Here is a 15,436-nt window from a genome sequence, read left to right as displayed (position 1 = left end):
TTCTGACAAATTTGCGGCTTTCAAAAAGGCTTTCCGAACCCCATAATCAAAACAGTTTTGCGTTTATCATCTCGTAAAATTTCCCTGAAAGCTGTTTGGAAAACCTGTTTCTGTTGAGAAAAAGAGTTGACAAACGCACCCTATGTTTACCCAGGGAGAGGTCACAGAGACATCTTTGAGACTTCAACAGTTATTCTATTTTTCATTTTTATTATTAATTTCTATTTTTTTTTGCATTTCTACAGTGTAGATATCTCAGAAATGAAATGATCAAGTTGCAGTCATGCCACTCAGTATCAAATTTTATGTCAGTTATATCTCAAGTGCTTTTGTGCGCTGCTTCCTCCTGGATATCTCAACACACACAAGGTCAGGCATTCATCCTTGGCCAATATTTCATATCTGGTAAAAACCTTGGCACAGATTCTAGAAAGCAGAAATCTAAAAAAAAAGAAAAAAAAGAAGATAAGTTCAATTTCCTGTCATAATCATGCAATATTTGGCATGAGTGTTGTTCAGTTTAGACAACGAAGTTACTTTTGATGACCACAGCCATGTGAGAATTGAAGTACACCCATGTATTAAACTTTACATGAATGAAAACAAAGTAATGGCACTAGTCCTACATATCTGTATCCATGCTGGTACCTTGTGTGCATAATACATTGGTGATTATGATTCACATTTTCCAGTCCCCCATAATGGAGGATGTAGGAACATAGAAACTGCAGCCATTTACAACAAACATCCTGTTGATTGCATGAAAATGTTCTAAATATTATCCAGCATTTGGAGGAAAATAAAAGTGAATCCGTGCGATACACTGCTGGCAGTGCGAGAGTCGCCCCACGACTAGGACTGGCAGTGTTTGTTTATATATAGCTTGTGTAGTTTTGGGAAGCTCCGGATTTAGAAGACAATGAGGCGAGTTTCCAGGAAAGCGGAAAAGAGCTGCGGGGCCCTAATGGCCTGTGACAACAATGTCGCCTTCTTTCACTTTCACTGTGCCTGTTGGAGTCTGGTTGTCCCTTTAACCCTTCAGCTCTCAGAGTCTTCTGACACTGTTGACGTCTACTGAATGAATGAAGGATGATCTTTGCACTATTTTGCGTGGATGTGGATAACTTGAGAATGTATATTATCAAGATTTGATGTACATAATGTAGGTGGCAGAGGAAATATGCGAATCAGGCCTAGAGAAATGTGCATTTTTATACACAGGCACTAATATATGCGCACACGCACATGAGATGCACGGCGTGCAAAGGCAAGCATGTGCACAAGTTTGCCCGTGTCCCGTGCGGGTAGGACAGGGTTAACCACTCTTCGACTTCCTGGAGATTGGTGTCGTGCAACGCTGGGTTAGTTTATGATGATGAGCTTTATGGTCTTCAAATGTACCATGTATGCAGACAAAAAAGTGTAGCTTTACAGGAAACAAATGTTCCCAGTAATGTGAGGCTATGATGTGTGTACCTGAAGTGCATGAAAAACTATGTATTTCCTCCTTTGTTTCCCTTCCCCCCTCTTCAAGTCCGTTTCGTGTATGTTTTGAAACTCTTGGATGTTTGTCTTTCTGCGGCAATGTGTCACTGGAAACATATCATTAATGTTCAGCAAAAGATCCGAGCATCACTTAGCAGATTCCTCCTGCATCTGCTTTGTTCGTCATTGTAATACTGCTACCAATAACCTGTCTGTACCCCCCCCCCATATCTTTGTATTCCTCTTCTCTGTTTTGTTCCTGTCCCTCTTTAAAGGACAAGTTCACCTTCATAAACATAAGGATTGTGAGAATGCAGCAATATTAGTAGAACACATCAGTGAAAGTTTGAGGAAAATTGGACAATTGATGCAAAAGTTATGAATTTGTAAAAATTTTTGTGTTGGAACCGCTGGATGAGGAGACTACTAAGGCTCGTGATGTCATTTGAGTACAGCAGTATAAAGAAAATGTAAAGAAAATTCAACACATTTTCACTTTTTTCGCATAATAAAAGAGCACCTGACTTGCCTCTTTCTAAAGGCAATGGGAATAATATTACCCATAACATATGTCAGTAACGAGTCAAGGGAATGTGTACTTTTTTCAAAAGATGAAATTTTGTGAAATTCTCTTTATATTTTCCTTATATCGTTGTATGCATGTGACATCATACACTGCAGTAGTCTTCTCATCCAGCGGTGACTGCACAAAAACTTCAAAAATTCATAACTTTTGAACGGATTGTCCGATTTTCCTCAAACTTTCAATGATGTGTTCTGCTAATATTGCTACATTCTCTCAATCCTTATGTTAATGGAAGTGAACTTGTCCTTTAAGAAAAGTCCTTCTTGATCAATTACATATATGTTCTTTGTCTTCATGAAGCATTATAGCTCAGCCTGAGCCCTTCCTGTTTTTATATGGTCTTTGAAGTTCAGGGTTTAAACGCAAAACCACTGCAGATTCTGCCAGACTCCTGTCATTCTTTTATATAAAGTGAATGAGAAACCATGCAAAGCTCGCTCAACCGTGTCATCTCATCCACCGCCCTCCTCTCGGAAATTGGACTGCATTGTTTGCCCCCAGCTGATTAGGAAAGTGAGGGTGGTTGTTGGCACAACATGAATACCAAGTGAAAAAAACTTGACTGAGCTAATCTCCAAGGATTACACCAGATTACATGGCCCTATGTCCAATTTACTCACCCCTTTCTCATCGATCTCTGACTCTGCAAGGGACAAAGAAAGAAAGTAAATGAAGATTATTCAAGCAACACAGTTATTGTCTAGTTGAGAACATGATTAGAGGGATGATTAAAGGGATATCCCCAGCAAGAGGTTATGTGTTGAAGTATTTGATTCATCAGAGGGACAGGATGGGGCAGCATTCCTCAAAGTCTTGGCCATGACCATAATGAAAGTCTCCATGCCCCCCCCCCCCCCCCCCCCAAAAAAAAAACAACAACAACAGCAACAACAACAACAACAACCCACGAACAACAGCAACAAATATTGATTGAGTCTTCATAAGCATCAGAGAGAGAGAGAGAGAGAGAGAGAGAGAGACTGAGCTTTTTGTGTATATCAACCCAGAGATTGAAAGTGAAAGGGCAATGAGACCTTTCCCAATTGTTAAGGTTTTTTAAATGCCTGGCAGGCTGGCTGGCTGGCTTGGTGTGAGAGAGAGTTCAAGAGATAATTTTAATTGTCCTCATGAGTGTTAATGACAGTCAATCTTTACCCAGCATGGAACCTGTGTCATGTTGGTATTGGTTGGTGTTGGTTGCAAGGAATGTTGTTGTTCGTAGAGTTGCATCCGCTGTTCGATTGATTGATCACTGCACATTAGCAAAATTGGCTACATGGCTTAACTTTGGTTTTGTTCTTGTTGCTTTTTGTTTGTTTGATAAAACATGATGGGGGAGAAGTAATTGTTGGTGGGTTTTTTTGTTGTTGTATATTCCCATTTTGATTTTGATTTTGATTTTGATTTAAGTTCGAAAGTAATACTTTGGGAAAGTAAGTGGATTTGAAGCAGTTCATTATAGCATTCATTTCTTCCTCTCAGTAGTATCAATCTTTTGTTAATCTCTCTTTAATTTGATTGGGGGTGGGAAGGGCTGAAAAATTTTCAGCATGGCTAATTAAACCTTTCTTGGCTAAACAAATGGGATCCACTGAGCATGTGTGTTCAAATGTGAATGTGAATGTCAAGTCACACTGGCAGGCAAACTCCCAAAATTTCCATATTACTGGTATTCGGAGCGGAAATGGGCCTGAGTCATAGCGCACTTCAGTGACAAGTCAAGTAGACTGCTCTTGTGGATTCCTCTGTTTAAGCTCGTCGCGTCCACAGGATGCTGCACTGCACTAGGTGTGAGTGGTGTGTGTGAGAGTTGGTGATTGCGAAAGGGTTAATTTGTGGAGCACTTGAGGAAGTTCCTGTACTACGTGTCCCATTTGGAGTGCAGCATTAGGTTACTGCCATGGAAGCACCTGAAGTGCCGAGCAGGCAAGAGGGGAGAGGCAAGCCCAGCAAGCCTGTGTTTAGCTGTGAGATGGTCAACTCTTTGTATGGCCAGACACACAGCTGTAACTCACTGTGCTTTTTTCATAGGCATCCACTTAATTCTTCCAAACTTGACCTGATTGTAAGTCTAACACCCCATTTAGGCATAACAATGTGCCCTTAGTCCAACAGGAAGGCTACTGGTACACAATAGGGATTATGGAGGGTAGGTAATCTCTATTCCAGTGCAGCTAGTTTTCAAACATCTGTGGACGTGTCATTTGGCGAGCAAAACAGTGTAAGGGTTAAGTTTGTTTACATGCACACATTCTGCCTAAATCACCTGGTATGCAAATCTCATTCACTTCCTCCTGTGTGGAAACTACTCAGCTGGGACTATTTGCATATCATCTGCATATCCTTTTTTTTGATGGTATTACTGCATATTCATAGACATCCAATTTGCGCATTTAATGTTACCACACAGAAGCCACAGATTAATGGACTTACCCAAATGAGGAAGTGGGCAGACTGTAGGAAGTTTTTGTCCGTTTCTTTTTCACCATATTTGAGTAAATTTGAAGTTTGCTTGAATCTCAGAGTACCAAAGGGGCAAGGTTTAAAGTTATGATTCAAGGTTAGAAATGATCACAGGTGCATTGATTCTTTTTGGCAAAGTTTCAATTAAAATGTGATTTGAGAAATGTGACTTTGGAGATGGCCCTTCATTCATTTTACAAACCTGCGTGGAGTATATTAGTGGTATCAGTGGATCAGGTTAGCTTGTATCCATTGCCTGCCATGCATATGAAATTAATCCGTGCCATGGAATATTGATCGATGCCATTCCAGTTATACCACAATTTGACAGAGTGAAATGAAGTGGTATGTGTGTTTGTGTGTTTATTAGTGACGGTCCTCTCACCATTGATTTCCCCTTCCACCCAATGCAGCAAATCGCCTTCAAGAACCTCGTGACACGGAACAAGAGGCTAGAAGAGAGCGGGTCGAGCCCTCCGACCACCAATTCAGCGATTCACCTCCCCTACATCATCGTCAATACCAGCAAGAAAACCGTCATCGACTGCAGCATATCGAATGACAAGTGAGTGCTCAATCAGGGCGATTGTGGGCGTGAACGTCACATGCGTGTCCCCTCCCCCAGTTGTGTCTAGGTTTACAATCTCTTCGCCCGGATGTGTCTTGTATAGATGTGTCTGTTTGACAGGCACAAAACAGTTTGCAGAGTTTACACTCTAGTATAGATTAGTGAGGCTAAAGGCAGGAGTGTAACAAATATTACTGCAAAAAAAAAAAAAAAAGAGACAGAAATTTAACAAAAGTCCTTTTAAAACCAATGTTCAGACAAATTCAGTTAATATCATCAACAAAGTATCTGACAAAACGGTTCATGAAATGCCCCCCCCCCCCCCCTCCGGATGGATAGCCCTTTGAAATGGTGCTGCCTCACATCCAGCTTAACCACGTTCAACACCAGCGAGTGCAGCTGAATATGGTCTATCCAGCCATCTTCTCAGATGGAAAATATGAAATAAACACACAAACAAACAAACAAACAGTCTGTCTCTACATTGAGATGCACCCCTGGTGTCATGTAGCAGTGCCTTCTCCCAACTTCCTCTCTCTCTCTCTCTCTCTCTTGAATCAATCCAGGTATGAGTACCTCTTCAACTTCAACGACACGTTCCAGATCCACGACGACATCGAGGTGCTGAAGCGGATGGGGATGGCCTACGGGCTGGAGAAGGGTCAGTGTTCACAGAGCGACCTGGAGAGGGCCAAAACAATGATACCAAAGACTCTGGAGCCATACCTCCTGGGTAAGACCACCACTCATCCCTGCCAATGATCCCCCTCGTCCGCTCCCGCCTCTCCCTCCTTCGCCCCTCTCCCTCGCCCCTCCATATACTCGCCCCTCTTTTTCAATATTCTCTTGCTAGGGATCTTTGACACTAGAATGCAATAATTCATCCCTGCTAACAATCCTACTCTCCCCCTCCATGTCCCCGCCCCTCTCTTTTTAATAATCTCTTGTTCTGAATGTTCCACCTGTCTATAAAGATCACCTGTCCATGAGGCCACTGAATTTGATTCCCTTGTAGAGAATGTAGTGTGATAAAGAGCCTGTCTGCAGTGACCACCTGCTCATTAACACACATTTACTGTCTCACATGGCTGGAGACCCTGGGATGGTTGTTACATCCAGTAATATTGGCATATGTATGATGCATGTATAGTTTTTAAATTTCAAGATAATATCGCTTTGAGATATATTGCAGGAATGTTGAGTTTGATATAGTGTTATTAAGACTTAACCAAACTTTTGGTAATCCTCTGTGTTCTCACCCCCTCGGCACGTCCCAAGATATGGCCAAGCAGTCACAGAGCAGTGCCACGAGTACCTCCATCATCGCAGGTCCCAGCGGGATCCAAACACAGGGTGCATCAAGGCCTCATCTACCGGGGGACCCCCAGCTCTCCCCTCTCGCTGTTCCCCTTTCCAGTGACGCCGAGGTAAGACTGGCTGACCCATAGAACCCACCCCCACATGAGTGAAGTACCTAACCAACTAAGAAAATAGGTCATTTGTATCAACGTGCACCTGAGCTAATTATTGTGAGAAAAGATGGTGGTGGTGGCAGTGAGCCAGTGTTCTCCGACGACTAGTAGGATACTGGAACAGTGGAAAGTCTGGGGGTACAGAGTAGTTCGTTTGAGGTCAAGAAGCTGATGTTTACGATACTTTGTGGTGTGCTATCACCTTTGATCAGTAGATGGATGCATTAGCATTGGTCAATTGAATTCAAATTTATATTGAATCAACACTCATCTTGTGGTTAAGACTCTATACATATAGCAGAAACAGGATGTCACCTAAAATGTCTGGCAAACATTATAGATTGTCGTCTGTCTGAATACTGTTCGATTTTGTTTTGTTTTGTTTTATTTACCACTCCTTAGTATCACCACATCACTTGTAAAGAGTATTAACCAAAACGGTCTTGCCTCGTAGTGAGCCAAAGTACACTTTGTGTCTCTCAAGTTACACCTTTCTGTATCAATTTTCAATTTGAATTAGTTTTGATTCTTCCCTGGTCTGCATAAACCTGAAACCATTGTCTCTGTTCTCCTTTTCTTGAAATCCTTAATAAGTAGTCAATGAACAAAGAAAAAGAAAAAAAAATGTAGCCAATTTTTATTTAAATCTTGTACAGCCCAACTAGAACATGTTTTCACAGAGCTCTGCCTTGATAGCAATTGGACTTCGATAAGTTTCAACTTCAAGTGAGCGTTGAGTAGTTTGATAAGGAGGATGTCTGACAGCCAGGTAACTCTTGCTTCCTTCTCTGCCCCCCACTCCAGGTTGCCCTGGTAACGCAGGACTTGGCCATTTCGCAGTCCTCCAGCCTGAGCTCTTTCTCCGATGCTGGACCCTCGCGAGGCGCCACGGACACGCCCAGTTCGTTGCTGGACAGCGACAGCGACGGCGACGAATCCAGCCGGGACTCCTTTAGCAAAACGGACCATGTGTACTGAGACGGGGGAGGGGGAGAGCGCTCTCCCTCCTTTGCCGTGCTATGTAGCTGCCAAGAACGGAACGATCGCGATCGTCCTGAATGCTCTAAGGGGGATGATGTGTAAACACGTCGGCGCAGAAGCGGACAGGTTGGGAAGGAAAGAGTACAGACTTGTTTTCTACAGTGCAGCTTCCAGTCTCACCTGTGACTATGCTTCTGCCCACGTGTCGCGATATTTCATGCATGACTCGAGCTTGTGGATCTTTTTTCGGATCAGTTATCTTCAAGCGAGGTTTGATAGGAAAACACAAACAAAAGGAGGAAGAAGCTTGGTACATCCCAGATATACTTTTGTTCACCCTCTTTTTGTTCCCCCTGTACTTCTGTTAGAAGTATGAGTATTGAAATGAAATTCAGAATTTTGTGATTAGCAGTCAGGACGATCGGATGGTCCGAGAAGAAATTTGCTCTTCACCCAGTTGAGCAATGAGCAGTTGAGTATGTCAACAAGAACAGCTATTTCTTCCTTACCTTCAGTGGGAGAAGATGCATGTGATGTGAAGAAGCAACGCAAAGCTGAATGTACATGGAATTCAGTAAGATGAAGAAAGTGCAGATAAGAGAACCCAAGAAAAAAAAGAAAAAAAAGAAAGAGTGAAGCACAGCATTTGCTTAAGACGTTGCCATGGAAATGTATGAAATGGTGGATATAATGTCATTTGCTGCTTGTGAATTGATGGCAGTGAATGGATGTGCTAGTGCCCTCCATGCCCAGTAAACTGATTTGGCGAAATGCATCAACAGTGCAGCAGACTGGAACAAAAATCAGTCCAGCATTGGATCCGACTCTAGAGGGTGCTCCAGTGCGGATACTGCTGGATGGACAATAACCATCTGAATCATCCAAATGATAACTGGAGGGGGAAGATGCAGTGCAGATTAAATAATGTCAAAGGAGGATTAAAAACATGAAACTGTCAAACACAAAGCGTAGAGGAAGCTGTGTGTTGGTATTCCAATTGCTGATTTAAATGGAATGATGAGACTTTGTGCACAAGTAGTGGTTGTGCTTCACCGGTAAGCCAGCCCTCCGCTGGCTCAGTTTTGCTGGGATCTTCCAGAGAGTAATATAGACGGGGAGTGTACATGTAAATGACTGGAAATCACTTTTAACGAGAGAGATTTTATGAAGCTATTGTATCGTTTGCTGTGACAAAGTGCAGTGTTGCTGACACATAGGTGTGGCTGCCTTTTTGTGAGTAATATAACCCAATGTATTTCATGCGTACTGAGTGTCTTGTCTGATAAATTCGTAAGTCATTCCTAAACTCTACGCTCCATAGACATTTTCTTTTTTCTAAAGGTTAGAAATAACGACAATGAGTCAATAATGGAGTGTGGAGGATCAGTTTTTTTAGAGGTGGTTTTAGTGACATTTTTCCATTAATTTTTGTTTTAATCTTCACAAGCGGCTTTCGTCTCGACATTGTTTTATCTTTTCACAAAGAGTGAAGGGATCAAAGAGTTTGTTGATATTATACATTTCAGATGTTATATATGATAGGAGCAGCTTCATCAGAGCTTCACTGAACAAACTGACTTGAAACAGTAAAAACAGAGGAGGATAGATTCTCTATATATTCATTTCAGTCTCTTGTGTTCACATATTTCTATCAAAGGTCATTTGTTTTTGTTGTCTAATTTTGTAGCCAGAAAAAGATCAATGTCTCTATGACTTCTCCATTGCTGTTCATCTCTGTACATACCGCGACCCCATGTAGTGAGATTTCTTTACGGGTAAAACTGTGATTTTTTGAATGCATGTGATACCCTGATGGCGTATGATAGGAAAAGAGATTTATCAAGAGCGAGCACAAGGAATGACATAACTAGAAATTAGCTTAATGAAAGAGAGAGAGAGAGAGAGATGGTGAGAAAGAGTGAGTGAGAGAAATGAGAAAAGGTTTTTCATATGTAAGAACATTTAAGGAATATGTGCTGTCCATCGAACAGCAAATGAATGAACGTCTTCTATCAGAGCAAAACTGTGATCTGGATAAAGAGGGCAGATAATCCATCAGATTGCATGAAAACGTGCGGCTGTATACCTGTGGTGGCTGTATACCTGTGGTGCGCAATTAATAACGGCAGTTCAAGTCACCGACGTGCTGTAAGGTCAAATCAATCAAGCTCATACCACTTCCTCATCTTTGGTGATGTCATGGTCATAAATAGAGAGCTTTAGATCTGCGATACAGACATGAAGAAGAAGAAAAAAAAAAAAAACACATCTGTCCTGCGCATCTCGCATCGTCTGAATTTTCAAGACAGTTCTGGACCGTTTTAGCATCCGCTCAAATTCCCGACGCAGAGAGCTACTTGATGCAATGATAACATATAAGTGCGCCATTTTACTATGTATAGGTAGCGTCTTCGCAAAATCTAAAGCTACTACTTTGCAACACAGGGATAGAGAACGGTCACCCCAATCATCATGTTAACGGACAGTTTGCAAATCTAAAGCTCTAGTCTAGTCAGTATGTCAGTCAAAAGGGTAAAGTCAATCTCATTATAACAGCAAGTTACTGTTACATTTTTTTTTTTCAGAAATGAAGAGAGGGTATTTTTGTTGGGGGGAGGAGAGGGAATGGGTAATCATACTTGTAGCCCTCGTGGTACTACTTTACAAAAAATCTTGTTTTGATTTGTTTGTTTTTTTGGGGTGGCGTGAAATGTATTTGGGTAATATAATATGTTAAAGGTGCAACACGGGTGTACAGTCCTGTGCAGCGTTGAGATAAATGTACCGAGTGCATGGCTGGGTTGTCACTTTTTGCATTCTGTCTACCAGGTGGCATTTACATAATTTTAATACATTCCAGGTTGCATTACTGTTAAAGTGGACATTTTTGCACGAGTTAATTTTCGGGGCTTGTCGTGTGAGATGAATTTCACCTGTTTTAGTAATTTTACGGACAGACACACTGGTTGAGCAAGCACTTCAAACAGCTCACAGCTGCCACAGCAGTAAAAAGCTTTGCCAACACACCTACAGAAAACTTTAAGTGGTCTGCATTTTGTCAGCAAATTCACCCACGCTACAGAACTAGCAAATGTGAAGAAAACTACAAATAACATAGCAGTCATACCTCTATGGTGTGCCTACCTTGATATCAAAGCTATGAAATGATACAACACGCTAAATATTTGACCAGAGTGCTTTTATATTCATGCTAGTGTAATGTTGTGCAGAATGCATGAAAATTTCCATAATGCAAAAGTATACACCTTTACAGTACTGTGATTAGTATGGTGTCAGTGCTTGTTAGAGAAGTATTCATGTCCAAATAAGACATCCCCTCCACAAAAGAAAAAGATTGAGTAACTGTTTTTATTCATTCCTGCTTCATGTTTTCATTAGTGTTGGAAGGTATGATAAGCAAGGTATTGTTGTCTGTGTTGTTAGCATTGCTGTGAATTGAATCTTACATCCATGTATAACCTGATCTCAAGACACGGCTGCATATATCAAAGAGTGTCATTCACGTACATTTGTGTCTTACCTGAATGATGCCTATTTAAGAGTCCAATAGCCAATTGATGTAATCTGAAATCCAAGTGCCTTGTACAAGATCATAAAACGAAAATACAGAGATTGTTGATTTTTGTGCAAGAACAACCAAAAAGTCGTTTGTCCTGTGCTTTCCAAAATACATTGTAGTTCCTTGGGCTGTGAAATCACCGGTGTAGACATTAAACTTCTTAAATCATTTTAGGATGTTTTATTCACACCTACTCTGAGAAGTGGAAAACCAATGTTGTCTGGACTAAATGTACGTATGTCCTGAAAATCATTTTCCTTATCCACCGAGGGAATTTTTTATATGAATCTGGTTTTTCTGGATGCTGTGTGCCAACCGCAAGAGATGTAAAGTTATTGGGTCGACAGAATTAGCAAAAAAAAAAAAAAAAATGCATCTCTTCCAACACATTTGCATCTGTTAAAGTCATTTAAATGAGATTCAACCAGATTTAGCCGAGTTTCCTGCTGTTGAGATGCTAGTGTTTGATGCCTTTTGTACTCATGTTTGCCGTATATAGGTGTTGATTGGGACTAAAAAAAAAAAGATTTTTGCTAGAGTTTAACCCGGTGTTGTGTGTTTCCATGTTTCTTGAGCATATATCCCAAAGGTTTTAAACATTGACGCCTCGTATGTGAATTAAATTGTACTAGTACTGTGTACTTGTGATTAAAGGAGAATTGACCCTGAAGAGAGAGTTATACTGAATTAAAGTCGTCCTGTTTAAGTAGTAGATTGATGATTGCCAGCATAGAATAGAACAAATATTGCAGTTAATACTCTTGTAGTGTATTATGTGGATTGTGGTGTCACTCATGAGCTGTTTGAAATGTCCGTTGTGAGCACTGAAAACACCCCAAATGTGCTTTGTATCCACTCTGGATGGGGTAAAAAGTGAATTTTCTGTGTAATTTGCATGAAGAAACTGAATTCTTGCAATATACTTGATTGCATTGGCTGTTTTGGTGTGCACAGTGGAACTCCGTACCTGACAACCATTCCCATTTGATAAGAGCATTGGAAGAATAAGCTTCTTTTAATCTTGTATTTCTGTTTTAGTCAACACCTGCTGTTACTAATGTATGAGAGATGGATGAAAATTCCTATGATTGCATGAAGTTCTCCAAGTTATTCCTGTTCTCTGACTTTTAGGGGTTGACAGGTATGGAACTTACATTGCCCAACATCCCGACGTTCAAATAGATGCTGTCTCTGTGATCGTACTTGCTCGAGTTAAAACTCAACTCTCTGCAGTTGCCTCGTGGCTTTTAATCAAATCAAGTTTCTCACGGGTGAATTCTCCTTTAACGTGTGGACACAGCCGGTGCTGTTTTGGTTGATTATTAGTGGGAAGAGACCTATTAGGTCTTTTCTCACAGTGTGATGTGTGTGTGTGTGTGTGTATCTTATGCGTCTTCTGTTTTCTCAAGCCTATACAATGTATGACGAAGTGGTTAGAAAATGTTCTAGGATCCTCTTGACAATGCAATGCTTAGGTTCAAATTAATGGAATTCATGTTGTTTTATTGCAACTGATTGACAGATTGCCCTACATCGACGTAAGTAAGCACTGAATTGTTCAGTGTTGTAGTAGTAGCCACAATAAAAAAAAAAAAAACAATCATGGGCACATATACTTTGGCAGGATTTGAACCTACAACCTCCTGATCCTAGACCGATGGATAAGACACCTGTCCAGTGATCAAGAGGTCGTAGGTTCGAATCCTGCCCGAGTATGCATGCCCAGTATTTTTTATCTTGACTACTACTAAAACAAGGATTAATGTGGTGCTTTATTTTATGTTGATGTAGGGCAATTAGTCAATCAGTTACAACACATAGGTTGTTGTGGGCTGTGAAGTAACAGAGAAGAACAGAGAGAGAGAGAGAGAAAAGGGAAAGATTCCGAACATATCTATCTATAGGTACCCTCTGAAAAAGCGTAGTATCCTATGCAATGAGTGACACATGTAACTATTATTTAAGGAATTAAATGCTCTGTCGGTAGGGCGAGTCCCTAACCCATATCCACAATCTGTAAAATCTTGTGTTTTTATCAAGGTACAATGTACGTATATGGACCAAAATCTTGCTCTGTGAAATAACTATGATATAATAACATTGTTATTTTAAGAGTTAAAGGTGTAAATTTTACATGGAACGTACAATTGTTAAAAGGGGTGGGCCACATTGTTTAAAATGTGGCGAGACATGTGCCCCATTTGCATGTTGAATCGTAACTTGAGTGTGGTCACTTTTGATATTGAGCAACATCAGACAATGTTTCACAGACGTCAGTGGCGTAGTACAAATATGCCAGGCTCAATTTATACCACACTGATTGTCAGACCATTCTTGTCTTGTAACAGGCCAACCTAGCTAGTGTACATGCACTGTTCTGTGTAGATATAAAGCAAATTCTTTCTGTCAGAGATGTTTAGGAGAAGAAAAGACGGGTAAGAACTTGTAGAAGGAAACGAGATATTCCTCAGCTCCACTGTATTAACTTCCTCGCTCAGACACAGGTGATATAACAGGAGAACTTGGGGAGCGTGGTGAGAAAGAGAGAAAAAAAAATAGAAAGATTATTTCTAAACTGTACATATTGTGTGACCTTTTGAAATAAACACACAACTATGAGTGAATAAAAAGAAATGAAAAGTGTCTATGTGCTTTTTTTCTGTAAGAGCAAAAACAGTCAATGCTATGCCAACAAGTAGTTGTAGTAAGTGTGTAGGGACTGCATGGAGGTTTGCGGTTTTGTGTGATACGCGACTTGCTCTCAAACTGTATTTCTACTGAGCTTTGCTTTGGCAGAGTGATGAAACTTGGCAAGATAGGCTGTGCATGTTGTGATTGTTACAATTAAGCTGATTTTGGCTTTTGAAAGGTTGACTTTTGGAAATAGAGGTGCAATGTATGTAGGTGTAATGGGGCATTTTTAATGTGGGGCTGCCAATACTAGTCAAAATCAGAGAGATACTCGTGTGTAATACTTGCATCTCAATGGGGAAAAGAATTCAAAAATCTGGGAGGTATTTATAAGCTCTTGTTGGGATGTGAAAAGAGATCTCATTCTTAATTAAAGGGAAGTGGACCCAGGATTCAAGAGGACGCTCTTGCACGGACCTACACAGTGCCGTATATAAAGAGAGTCTGGCCAACTGCTAAATTGGACACCATGTCATTACTCGGCGTATTGTGCGTTAGAGGGTCGGCATGTACGTACGCTCAGACGTCATAATGAATGCAAGCAAAATAAAGGATAGTTTACAATGGGCACTGCGTCGAGCGCAGTTTGGTAACGACATGACTCCACAAGGATCACAGGACCAGTTTTGACCAATCACAGGCTTCAAAATCATATGCTGAAAACCCGAGTTGGCCAGACTGTCTTTATATACAGCACTGGACCCACGCATAAGCAGCTGCCATGATCCCAACATCCAAAGAAGCAAAATAGACGGGTATGGCTAGAATGTCGCAAATGGCTGAAATAATGTCAATCTCGGTACATATCTTGTTCCTGGCTGGTTCCACCTGCAACAAATGGATCCTTCAAAGACAAAGTTTGCTCATAGACTATATGTGCCAGTTAAAGCAAGTCTTGGTAGTTCTTTCCAATATATGAAGAGTTTGTTTGCAAAAACCAATAAGTCCATTTTTGCAGATTTTGAAGTACAGTATTTGTCATAAAATACAAAATAATACCTTTTAAATGATATATTGGTCACTACACATAAAGGTACATTTTTGAAGTTATGGTCAAAAGAAGCAAAAATTTTCTTGTTATTCTCTATATTTTTCTTGACCTTTAATCGCAAATATCTCCATTTGACAAATATGGACTTATCGGTTTTTGCAAACAAACTCTTCATATAGTAAGCAAATTCCAAATGATGAAAGATGAATGTCAAGGTCTTGCCGAGTACTATATATTAGCTTTAAAGCGATCGTATAGTTTTCGTTGAGATGGGGATTCAGGTTTTACCTTTTTGCGAGATAATTACAAACCATCTAAATAAGAAATATGAAGGAATATACAATTCTATGAGGATTTCAAAGTATATTTGCTGAAAGTTCGTTTTGAAATGGCTGAGATATGGAAAAAAGTAAAACAAAATGTTCTTAATTTTTCTTAGGACTTGTTTTTTGATTTTTCATCAAACTTGGAATTCCTCTTAAAATTGTATGCTCTTTCATATTTCTTATAGGTGGTTTCTAATTATCTCGTAAAATATTAAGACCTGAATCCCCATCTCAACCAGAACTATACAATATGTCCCCAAAAAAATTACAATCAGATTTTCACATTAATTACA

The 15,436-nt window shown here is 40.3% G+C and overlaps 1 protein-coding gene across 3 annotated transcripts in view; it reads left to right on the top strand.

Annotated features, from left to right (window-relative positions):
• Nucleotides 1-13,769, top strand: part of LOC140244252 (transcription factor Dp-2-like) — a 68,003-nt gene extending 54,234 nt beyond the window's left edge. For all 3 annotated transcript variants that reach the window (XM_072323888.1, XM_072323889.1, XM_072323890.1), the window contains exons 9-12: nt 4,948-5,099; nt 5,669-5,835; nt 6,381-6,529; nt 7,379-13,769. In XM_072323888.1, coding sequence (XP_072179989.1) covers nt 4,948-5,099; nt 5,669-5,835; nt 6,381-6,529; nt 7,379-7,552 — 642 coding nt within the window. In that variant the 3' untranslated portion in view covers nt 7,553-13,769. The remainder of the gene's footprint in view (nt 1-4,947; nt 5,100-5,668; nt 5,836-6,380; nt 6,530-7,378) is intronic.
• Nucleotides 13,770-15,436: the final 1,667 nt, after the last annotated feature.

This window comes from Diadema setosum, chromosome 21, assembly GCF_964275005.1.
Source record: "Diadema setosum chromosome 21, eeDiaSeto1, whole genome shotgun sequence".
Lineage (NCBI taxonomy): Eukaryota > Metazoa > Echinodermata > Echinoidea > Diadematoida > Diadematidae > Diadema > Diadema setosum.
Note: the sequence above shows the minus strand (reverse complement) of the source record. Positions and strands in the feature narration are given on the sequence as shown.